This window comes from Falco naumanni, chromosome 13 (genome assembly GCF_017639655.2).
Source record: "Falco naumanni isolate bFalNau1 chromosome 13, bFalNau1.pat, whole genome shotgun sequence".
NCBI classification, from domain to species: Eukaryota; Metazoa; Chordata; class Aves; order Falconiformes; family Falconidae; genus Falco; species Falco naumanni.
This window is the reverse complement of record NC_054066.1, coordinates 9532741-9544855: the sequence shown is the minus strand read 5'-3', so window position 1 is coordinate 9544855 and position 12115 is coordinate 9532741. Positions and strand designations below refer to the sequence as shown.

The 12115-nt window shown below is 43.6% G+C and overlaps 1 protein-coding gene across 1 annotated transcript in view; it reads left to right on the top strand.

Annotated features, from left to right (window-relative positions):
* The window catches only part of EPHA4 (EPH receptor A4), a 107104-nt gene that overhangs the window by 52794 nt on the left and 42195 nt on the right, over positions 1-12115 (top strand). The window contains exon 5 of the mRNA XM_040613674.1: positions 5493-5831. Within this exon, the coding sequence (XP_040469608.1) occupies positions 5493-5831 (339 nt within the window). The remainder of the gene's footprint in view (positions 1-5492; positions 5832-12115) is intronic.

Below are 12115 nucleotides of genomic sequence, written 5' to 3'. Positions count from 1 at the left end.
GAAATGTCATTATGCCCGGTGCTGGTCTGCAGCCTGCTTCGCTTCACAGCCCTGACCCCATGCCATCTGCACCCCACTGGTGCTAGTTCCATCCTGGATAGCAAGTTCATTACTGGGTCTTCGCTGTGGAAGCTGTGAGTCACTTCTGTGCTTGGACCAGGCTCCATCCCTGGTATGAATCACAGAGGCTCCCTAACTATGCTCATGGAGACCTGGAATCCACAGGGAGCTGGCACATGTATTAATGTGGCACACAGGTCATGTAGCACACGGAGTTGTCCTGTGGTCTGGAAGGTAGGAGGGAGCTCCTCAGGTGTTGATACATGTGCTCGTCATGGCTTTTATCAGGCTTTTGCAAGTCTTGCAGTGGCATGTGCAGGAGCTGACTGGAGAGGAACCAGAGTGTTCTGTGGGAAGGCAGAGACAGAAGTATTGATGGATGAAAAGTTAAAATGCAGCATGAGGTTGTAGTGAGAGTGCTAAAATACATCACTCCTTTTAGTACGGGTAATACTCATCCTTTTAACCCCTTAAAAGCTCTGTTTTTCTGAATAGTCATTGGATGTGGGATACAACATTGTCCTCAAGACAGACGGATCTGTCTGTCTGTGGGGGAAAGAAACGGGTAGATATAAAGGCCATAGCTTATTGCAGCAAGAGAAAGCCAAACAATCGGCATTGCCCAATAATTTAAGTAAATCTAATAGGAGGGTTGAGGAAGATAGCAAGATTAGCTTGACAAAGATTATTTGTTGCTAAACAGACTCTTCGGTGTTTCCCGGAGCCCTGACACACACCATGAACTGCTCCACCCAGGGCCTTTCCATTTGTTTCATGGCTCAGTTGATTTTGATGGGTTTATTGTGAAGCAAGATTTATGGAGCCCCAGGAAGGAATAAAATTAAAAACTTCCGTTCCCTGCGCTCCCATAGAGGAGCTCCCCCCGTGTCTGCTCACGGTGCTGGTAAATGGGCTGGGTGGGGGATCCGGCTTTGAGGCCCCATGAACAAACCGTGCCCTCTTTGCAGTCCCTGATGGGAAAAGTGGGAGCAGCTCTGTGGCTCCATCCCTCAGGTTCTGTTGGCTTGGGCACGGAAAGTGAGAGCACCTGCCTTCCTAACATCATCAAATGAATTTTAAAATTAGTTGTTTGTCAAAATAAAAAGTCTCTAATGTATTTTTTTTCCCCTGTAGGAACTGTCACTTTTTTTAAGACCTTCTGGGCAGTGTGGCGGTCTTAACTCCATGCTTCCAGAATGCCAAATGGCTCATGCTATGGCATGCTTTCATCAGCAGCAGTTTTAAGAAAAGCGCTGTAAATTATGGGACTTAGGACAAAATCGCAGGCGCTGGCACCAGTTTGAGGCATAGCTGCCTGTCTCCCCTCTCATCTGCCCCATAGCTAGATTTTTCTGCCAGAAGGTTTATGTCGGGGTAGTGGTCTGGCTGGCAGGGCGCTGTTCCTGCGGGATCCTTCTAGCTGAGTTTGTCTGGGAACTGTGCTGGCACTTTCTGCCTGCCAGGGCCCTGAAAGGGTTTTCATCTTATCTAGCGGCAGTGGCTCTGTTGTCAGAAACAAAGCAAATCCTGATCACCATTGAAGGAGCAGATACGCCCTGTGTTTCAACATCTGAAACCAGGCCCATCAATCTGAAACTATTCCCCACTCCCAGTGCCAACAGCTCCATTGATGATTAGGCTCCAGAAAGAAAAGAAATTGCTTTTCCCCTCACTGTAACGTCAGCCCACCATTTGGAGACTCCCCCGCATCTTCCTTTTCATTCTGGAGGTGGTGCACTCATCTCTGTGACCTGCAAGCATCTGCTTCCCAGGTTTTCCGCTTCACTGCGTCTCTGTTTAGACACTGCAATGCCCTGTCCCACATACTAATTACTGACTTTTTGCTTCTGAGGAGCTTGATTCATTCTGGCACATTTTCCCATGTGAAACTGGACCTAGAGCCTTGGAAAATATCTTAATGGACATCAGAGTAAGTCAGAGTTTAACCCCAAACTGGCTGCTATATCTGAGCTAAAAGGCACATCTTTCAGACTGTAACTATGGCAGTATGAACCTTCCTCGCGGGGAGTACTTTCCTTTGGGAATATCCCCCTGAAATGAGGGCAACCTGGCAGAGCCGGGCGTTGCTCAGGGAGGGGAGGTGTTTGCACTGGCACCACCTTATCTTGGCTCTCCTGGCTGCACTCTGAGTCGATGCTCTCGCCTGGGTGATTGCAGCAAGTGATCGCTCTGTAAGAAAACACCTTTTGCTTTTTTTTCCACTGTAGAGCTCTTGTGATTTCCCACAGGAGCAGTTTCTGTGTAGGGCTTGCTGCTGCCAGGTACTGAGTGGCTTCTGGGAGGACACGTCCTCAGCTTCCACCAGCTCCGGCAGCCGCTCTGATGAGGTCAGACCTTTGCTGCACAGCATGGACTTAGGTTTGCAGTCTGCTGAGGCTGTTGGTTTCCTCCAGAGGCTTTTGTTTGCTCTCCTGAATGTTGTCACCTTGTGCACCTGCCTGCCCTGAAGAGAGAGCCCTGGCGTGGGGCAGTTTGGGGAGTTTTGGGGTAGAAGGGGTTTAGATCGGCTCCTGCTCAGCAGTTTTCGCACTGCCACTCGAGCATGATTTCAGGAGTTTCTTCCACCTCGTTGCACTCGGAGTGTATTTTTGAAAAGGAGGTTTGTGTGTTTGCAGGCTAAGCAGAAACTCCTTTCTCCAGCCCAGGGGAGCTGGCAAGCCCAGCTTTTTTTTCCCTGGCAAAAGCAAGGAAGAAGAGCTGGTTATGGGGCAGAGGCGCGGGGCTGAGACTTGGAAGAGTTGTGACTGATGCCCAGATGTGCAGGACACGTCTTGTGTGCCCTTGTCGTCTCACTGCATCTCCCTCTATCTCAGTTTCCACATGACAAACACAGATTAAAACTAGTTTATTTTCCTTTTCTTTCTCTGTTAGTTTCTAAGTATTTTTGGAGCAGGAAACATCTCTTACTGTGTTTGGTAACTGGTCATTGAGTAAAAGGGTTTTGTCCTTAGGATTCCTAAACACTGCCAGTGTATAAATAAAAGTCATGAATGGCAGCCGGTGGTGCAGCAGGCAGGAGGGCTCCCCATCGCAGAGGCTGGCCCAGGTTCTCTCTTCTTGCAGTAATTCTACCTGTCAGCCCTGATTAACTCAGAGACTATTTCAGGAGTTTGGCAGGAAGGGAGGATTTCCCTCTTTTCAAAATGAGTATATTAATTTCCTATTTCTGAAGCAAGCACAGAGAAACAAACCTTGCTCAGCTACTCCTGCAGCAGAGTCCTTTCATATAGATACTGAAGATAAGTAGATACATTTGACCTCTATGTAATTTAAGACTCTTTTCTTAACCTACCTGCCTCTCCTAAAATAAAAAGTCCTGTCTCCTCTTAAACATGTATTACATCCTGGCAGCTTCAAGCACAGACCGAAGGATGTGATTTAGCCTTCAAAACCTTTTCCTCCACTGCGTGCTCAGGTGCTTTTAGATGCACCTGATGAATCGAGGCAGCCAGAATAATCTTCACCGTAGTCGCCTCTGAACGGCATAACCTCTTTGCTGCTACACTTGAGTCTCTTTGCAATTTAAGCAGAATTTCACCATAATTTATTTGGTTCCCATCTTACCCTGATGACTGTGTTTGTACCTTTGGAATATGAGAGCCTATGATTGATTTATTTGTACAGTTAATGAAACTGTTGGTGCTGGTTGAGTTTTTTTTTTCCAGTTTCAAAATGTTTGACAAATAACAGAAATGGAAAACCTGGAAGGAAACTTGCCAGAACTTTCTCTTTCCCTTCCTTTTCTACCAGGAAATCATGTTGAACTTACTTTAATTTCCAACCATCAAAATCTGCTTCGATGGAATTTAAGCTTTCGGAAGCTCTCCTGTGTCTTGAACAAAAATTGAATCTGTGACTTTCTACAAAATAATATCCAGTATTTTTCTAGGAATGATGTTTGTATTTAAAGCTCTAACTACGAGTAATTATTAAGGACTTCCATTTGTACTGTATTCTGGTTTGGATCATTGTATTTTGCAAGCTTTGTTCTCGCTCTGTTTCATTTCTGTTCGATACAGTATTGACCTTATATCCTGTCCCAAAGTATCTGTGTGTGTGTGTGTAGCCAGAGCACCCTCGTGCTCTGCCCCAAAGAGGCTGCCTTTATCTGGGCAGTGAAGCTTTTCGTGATGTATGAAATACCCATCTGTTTCACTGGGTTGCTCTGAACCGTCCTTGTTAAATTTAAGGGTATGAAAAGTGTGTCTCACCTGAACTGTATTGAAATTAAATTAAGAGTCAGAGGATTAGCTCTTTGCATTTTCAATTTGCTCGTTGGTTTTGGGCTTGTGGAGATTTAAGCATATAAATAAGATTTCTGCCTGTTGCGTTGGTTACGGTGCGAGGCAGGGCACTGCTGGAGGCACTTCGCCCAGTGGGGCAGAACTGACCATTATGGTCCCAGCGGGTTGCTGAGGGTGCCGGGAGGAGCTGTGTCCCTTGAGCTCGGCTCTGCTTTGCTGCTGCCACCCCTTCCTTGTGCCCAGCTCTGCCCTTCTGCTCAGGGAGGTCCTCCCCAGCCTGCCTTTGGCTCCATCCCCAAATTCCATAGTCCCTGTGCTGGAACCAGCTGGGAACTGTTTGGCAGTGTGTTTGAGTCTTAATGTCTCCTGTTCCCGTGGTGCAACAGCTGTCTTTGTGTCTCTGATTCAGCCTGATTTCCAGGCTTTCTCTATGGTCTCTTGTTCCTGACCAGTTTTCTTGTATCAGCTCTTCTTTCAGCTGTTTCATAGTATTTTCCTTCCCAATTCTTTCACATTCTCTGGCATTCTCCTATTGTAACCCTTATTCTCTGTCCTTCAGAGCCTTAGTTCTGTGCCTTGCTTTCTACTCAGATCTCCTTCCTGCATCCCAAAGTGTCATGTCCAGCTCTGTGCTTGATGGGCTTCAGTGTTCCCTGAATGTGATCTGACATAAACTTGTCTGGAAAATATTGCACTTCTATTCTTAAGAAAAAAATACCAGGAGATCAGCAATTTCAATGAGAGTCTGTTGGTAGCTAGTGGGGGACCTTGAAAATCTCAAGTGAAGCAGGAATTTGTGTGATTGATGGTTTGCTTAGGAGATCATGGAAAAATGAATGTAAAATATGTAATTTTTAAGTTTTTCATCAGAAGTATAAATGGTGAAAGTGGAAAAAACTCCACTCCTGTTTATTTGCAATATTGGGCTTTCCAGATCATTTACAGCTGGAAAATACTGTTAATTCATCAGATGAAGGGATCAAAGTTTGACTTACCAGTTAATTTTTCATCTTTATTAAGAACACACAGAAGTAAAATTCTGTGTGGTCTCTGCTGTCCTTGACATAATTGGGAGTTGTGCATGCTCAGTATCACCCGGGACCTTCAGTCTGAAGGTGCTATGTAAGCTTCTTGCAGTTACTAAAAATGTGAGCTTCTTCTCTCTAGGCCCTCCGTCTGCTCCCCAGAACCTGATTTCCAATGTCAATGAGACGTCTGTGAACTTGGAGTGGAGCCCACCCCAGAACAGAGGTGGTCGGGAAGACATCTCCTACAACGTGGTCTGCAAGCGGTGCGGTGCGGGTGACCTGAGCCGCTGCCGGTCCTGTGGCAGCGGTGTGCACTTCAGCCCCCAGCAGAATGGCTTGAAAACCACCAAGGTCTCCATTACCGACCTCCTGGCACACACTAACTACACCTTTGAAGTCTGGGCGGTGAATGGAGTGTCCAAACAAAATCCAAGCCAGGACCAAGCTGTGTCAGTCACTGTGACAACTAACCAAGCAGGTAGGAGCTTGAATGCAAATTCTTTTCCTCTCTCTTCTGCCTGTTTTTTTAGGAAAGCTGTGATTTCCATTGCATTTAACATTAGCAAATGAATGCAGGGAGCCCTAAGATGCATAACTGGGTCAAACCCTTATTTTCTGCTTATTTGTATGGCTAGTTTAAATTCTTTACATCTAGAAAAACAGAGGAGGGTTTGACTGCGGTAGCTGGGAGCAGAGCGGTGCTGCAGCATGCTGCGAGGACGCTGGGAGGCATTCTGCAGAAGCAGAACAGCACGGCTGCCCTGGCATTGCGAGGGGACAGAGCCAGGGCCACCAGTAGCTCGGCCCTTTGTAGGGGAGACCCTGCACATGGGCACAAATGGGCCCTGGGTGTTTACAGAGGGCAAAATACGTGCTTGGGAAGCGCAGGGTTGTGCTTCTGCCATCTTCCAAAAAGGGCTCTGCGAGATTCAGAAAGATGAGTCTCACTTGCTCGCCTGCCTGCTCTCCTTCTCTCCTGCAAAGTCAATTAGATTCTGTCCCATTGTTAAATAAATACCTCCTTAACCAGCTGCTAACAACGTTTCAATTGATCAGAGCTGGCATTACTTTAGAAATCCTATATGGGCTTTCATCTTCGTGCTGGCTGATTTTTGCCTTTCATTCAGTGAAATACTATTTCTGTTTATACCTGATTATTTCAGATACCCTAGGCAGTTCTACTTTTTTCTGCCCCCTGTGCTTGCCCTAGTAAAGGCTGCTGCAGCAGATCACAATTTCATTTTGATGATCGTTTGTATGATTTTATTTCTTTAATTACATGAAAACATTTCTTGTATGCAGCTAGCTAAGATTTCAAGCACAGGTTTCCAGTTGAATTTTTAATTTAATGCACAAAATTACATACATTTAAATATGGCACTCTTCTGTATGCAAATTAGTTATCCAGACTGTCAGACTGGTTACAAGACCGTCAAACCTGTTATCGCTTACAGCACTGATTGCCTTCAAGTCCCACAGATGCTGCAGGCATTCAGCACCTTGGAGGCTAGCTTACAGGGTTATCATTTATCGTTAGACTTCTCGTGTATGGTACAGTATTAATATCGCCTATTTTGATAGTAATGGACTCTGTAAATATTGTGATTTCTGTTTACTAGATGTGGGTGAAAAATAGGTATGCATAGTCTAAATCTACAAATTTTAGTTGTAGTCCAGAACACTTCAATATTAACAGTGGGAGATATGTTCAGTTTTGCAGTGACAGTTACAAGCAAAATTGTCAAGTCCATGCTGAAGCTCCTTTGAAAACCTAGTCCAGTGGTTTTTGTTCTTTACACATACAGTTGACAGCATGGCTTTTAAATTATGATTCAAAAAATCAAACTATTGCTCTGCCTGGTGAAAAGAAGACTAATAGAGAACAGGGGCTGTTAACAGAGTCTTGGGAGAAAGCTGTGGGAGAATGCTGTCATACACTATACGGAAAGAGAAGGTTGAGAACAGCGGCAGGGACAGTGTTTTGTGCTATGGATGCCTAGCAAAGAGAGTATTTCTGACTGATTTTGGCATGTGTAAGGATTAGTGGATGCGTATATGCATGAATAAGTAAGTGGGATCAGTCTACCGTGTGAAAATTCTACTATCTTACGCTTTAATATGCAAACCAAAATCTGATTGAATATGCAAATAAGAATTGATTTTGTTTATTATCCATGAGTAGCAGTTCTTCACATCAGGAAATTTGTATTTTTGCCAACACTTCCAATTTTGAAACATGCCCAGTCTATCAAATGCTTCAGAGGGCCGGAGAAAACTGTACTGATACAAATGAAAATTAATTCCAAGGTGCTGGCGTTCTCCTGTTCTTCATACAATTTTGTATATTCTGCTGCTTAGAAGATCTAAACAGAAATGTGTAGCCTAAACCTAGAGATCTCAACGGAGATAATCAGTCCTTACATATGCAAATAATCCCATTGATTTCAGTGAAACTGTTTGCTTAAGTAAAGGTTTGTAAAGTTGGACCCTTGGGTTTTACAAGTACTGATCTGTTTAATCATTGTAAATGTGTGTCTGGGGTGCATTAAAATTCTTGTGCCACTAATTTTCTTTCACTATATTTCATTATAAAGAAATCATGTCATGATAGAGCACTGCCACAGGCTTGGTTTTGATCTTGCACCTTTCTTACACTGATGTAAAGCTACCTTGGTTTCCTTGCAGCAATTTCTAAATTCAGGTTAGAGCCAAGCTCCTTTAATAACACTCTATCCCTGTTTTGCTAATAGAAATGAGCTACGAACACTGAAAATCTGTAAATGACTTTATTGTTTTTGCTATCTGTGCTTGTGCTTTCCAACATTTGATAAAAAAAAATTTGTTATTAATGTGGCTCTTTAGTTCTTTAGGTATGAGCAGTGCTTTTGGGTTGTATTCTGGGGAATTTGCTGGCATTGTTTGCGAGAAGTGCATCTTAGAGTTAAATTCAGTAAGGGTTATAAGTATGCAAGGGAAGAGGAAATCCGTCCACTTAACAGCAGTTTCAAGTTGACTTTCCAAATATGCAACCATGTAATCTGAGGAAAATATACATAAATTCTCGAATGCAGTTTTTGATGTCTGAATCAGAAATCCAAATATTTGTATGTTTGCTTGCATTGCTGCCAGCCCCTATAGAAGGTATGCATTTGGAGACGTACAGAAAGCAATGAGAAATCAGTTACTGGTATATTCAGCACAAAATTGAAGAAATGTGTTGCAGTGACATGAAAGGTGCTGTTGGAAGGCACGGGTGTTTTTTTGTTTACTTTTGCCATTTTACTCCTGGAGATAATGAAACGAGGCAGTTTACTTTCTCCCTTTGTTTAGAAACTCTTTTCAGTTTCCAATACTGTAGAAAAATGCTTAAATGAAAATAAGCTTTTGCCATTCAAAGCAGGATCAAAAAGCATTTGAAAAAGTATTTTTCCTGCTTCCTTTGAAAAGGTCCTAGGTTTTATAGCTTTTATTTTTTTCTCTTTTTAATGAGAGAAGTGAAATTCCAGGCTTTGAACCAAGTTAAAATTTCTGTCTCCTAGTGAAATACTTCAATGTTGTGACATTTTAAGAATTCTGAATGTTGAATGTTGAATTCAGCTCACTATTCTACATGTTTAGAATAGTTTTTTTTTTTTTTTTTTGAGATGGGAACCGACACTCTTTTCCCATATAAGATTAAAAAGAAATTATAAAAGCGAAGTATGGAACACTGAGCTGTTGAAATGTGGAGCCGGTGCCCTTAGCACAGTGGGTACTGGGAAATGCTGATATTAAGGGTCTCCACCAGCAGTGGTGATTTTTGTGGCTTTCTGTTTTCAATCAAATGAAATCATCACTTTGTCCATCTTTTAAAAATGTGAAATGACTTGTGAAAGAGATGCAAACCAGCAATTCTCATGCGATGCTGCTAGGAGAAGCTAATTTCAATGAGAAACTCCACCAGGCAGTTGGCTGAATAGCTCAAAAATCTCTGGGCTCGCTCTTTTTTTCTGCTAAGGATATGCTGCGAAGCTGTTCAAAATTAAAAGTAAATCTCTCAATAAAGAGACCTTGTTCACAGCAAGCAGGCAGCTTTTGGGTTTTTTGAAGAGGCGCTGAACAGTTTATATTTTTATTAAAGATTACAGCTGAGGTGCTTCGGTCTCCAGCCTGACAGCCAGGCTCACTGCTAAGTTCGGCTCTGTGCGTGTCCGAGGGGGCAGCACTGCAAGGGCAAGGTTTTGCACGGATGCTAAAGGCATTCATAAGGCAGGGGGGAGAGCCTCCACAAGCTCAAAATGAGATTTAAAGGCCGAACTCATTATGCTGTTTACTTTGCTTCCTTCTTTTTGTTTGCATTTTATGAGGGATGGGTGTCCTTCTTGCTCCTTTGCTTGTTGGAGCCAAAACGGCTGGTATTTCTGAATAAACAGACTGCCTGGTGATTTGTTACCTTGTTAGGTTACCTTGGCCTCCGTGTTTCCTTAAGTGGACCAGCACAGCTAGGTGGAGGCAGGATGTGCCAATTAGGATGAAAATACAGTATAAATAAACAAACTTACTCTTTCTCCCATTGCATCAGACTGAATGTTTGCAAGCTGCCTGTGCTCAGGATCAAGAATTGATCTTTCTTATGAATATATCAGGCTCTCTGTCCCATTTTTTCCTCTTGCTGTTCTTGCTCCTCTCCCCAGCTCCTTTGTCTGTGCGATCCCCCACACCTTGCCTGTCTAGCTGTCTGTTCGCCTGTCTCAAAGCTGCTTCATCTCAGAGAGGCAGAGCGATGTGGCTGGCAGTGCTGCAGTCCTTCCCCCCCCCCCCCCCCCCCCCCCCCTTTTGTATGCTCCCCTGGTCCCTCACCGTCACTCAGAGCCCTGCGGTTGTTCACTATCCATTTCCAGGCAGGAGCTAAAATGGGTCACGGTGCCACCATGACTTGAGCACCCCCGAGAAGACCCACGTGAATAGAGTATTCTTCTGGGACAGGCTGCAGTTGTGGTAACCAGACTGTGATGAACCTGAAATACATTCAGTTCTAGGAAGAGAAAATGTCAGCTGTTGTTAAGCTTTATTTAGCTTTTAGGTTGGTTTGTTGGTTATGTTCTTAATTCCATTACTAAAAAGGAAAAAAAATAATCTGAAAGATCCCGATCCTTTGAGGATGATTGAGTTTTAAGTTAGAAATGGCAGGGGGAAGGGAAAGAAGTAGGAGTCATTCGCTTCCAGATGACTCACGAGTTCTACTGGACTTTTTGGTAGGGGAATATATATTCCCATTTTGTGTTTTGGTGGGCCTTCTTTGAAAGCCCACGTTTCCTTTCAAATGCTGATTAGCATTCCTCACGTGTTATGCAGAACAGCACAGAAAATGCATATAAGGTCTTGTATTCTGCCGGTGTGGTTTAGCTTGTGCAGAGCTGAATTTGCAGTCAGTAAAAATTCATGGACATACATTGCCCTTGGTCAGCGTGCACTCCTCGTATCGACAAAGTAATAGTTGCTCAGGCCAATCAAAAGCAACACATGCCAAGGCCAGGAAACCTCAGGTTTTCAGTATTTTCTTTTTAATGTGCTATTTTCCTGGATATTTGTAACTTATCTATAAAGAATTGCTCCATAGTGAAACATCAAAAGACATTGTTAAGCTGATCTCAGTCGCAGAGCTTTCTTTAGGTGACTGTATGAATACCCTTAGACTACTACTGGAAAATACAATTAACAGATACTCTGAAGATTGATCAATCCATCTGATTCTCTAAACTTCTCTGAACAGTTCTTTGAGTGTAGTCCTGGTTTCAATATAAATAGTAAATCTTTGCTGAGAGTGAACACACTATTTTTTTATTTTTGTCTGTGGTGATATTTATGTGCATGCTGAGAATGTTATTGATAGGGAGGTGATAAAATAAGTTAATTTTGCTTAAAACAATAGCAAGGTCTCTAGTTGTTCAGACTGTTATAGCTTTATGCTGAACTCCTGCAAAAATTTTCCTTTTTTTTAATGTAGTTCTGGTGATGGACTGTTTATTGTTGTGTTGAAACATAATTTTGCAGGGCTGTATAACCCCAAGGAAGACGTCATCTTCAAATAGCCAGGGAAAGGAGCTCTGTGAACTTGAAGACAAGATTCATCATACTGTCATGTCACAGTTTCACAGGCTCTCTAAATAGCATAAGCTGGTAAAATCAGTAATTTTCTGTTCTGGTATTACCGTTCCCCAGTGCCTGCTGAGGGTATCAGGAGGCTCTTGCAGGTCAGCTCCCATATCATGGCCGGTGGGTTTTCCAGCCCAGCTCCTCGCCTGGCTCCCTTGGATGGTGTGAGGACAGGGTAGTGCTGGTGAGGTTTAGGGTGCTGTGGATGGCAGGATTAAGGTGCTGAGACAGGCTGTTACTATGTGAGTGTTTTGGACCACTTGGGAAGTGTTGAGGTTTGCAGCAAGTTGGATGGCCCAGCCTGGAAGCTGTGAAGGTGTGCGAGTTTGTGTCTCTGCCCACGGGAACGAGTGGCACTCCAGGTACTGGGCACAGCAGTTACCTGGCTGCAGCCTTCCTGGACATCCAGGAGTCAAGTTAATTCAATATTTATTTATTTATTTTTTTTTTTTTTACTTACTTGCTACCAGTATGGTCCCACCCTTTCCAGTTACTTGTTCCCTGCAGCCACAGGATACAAGTAGCATGTTCCAGGAGTCCTTTTACAGGCACACAAACCCAGGAGGAAACTTTGGCACGTAGCTGATTTAAAATAATCTCTTGGCAAACATCTGGAAACATGCCAGA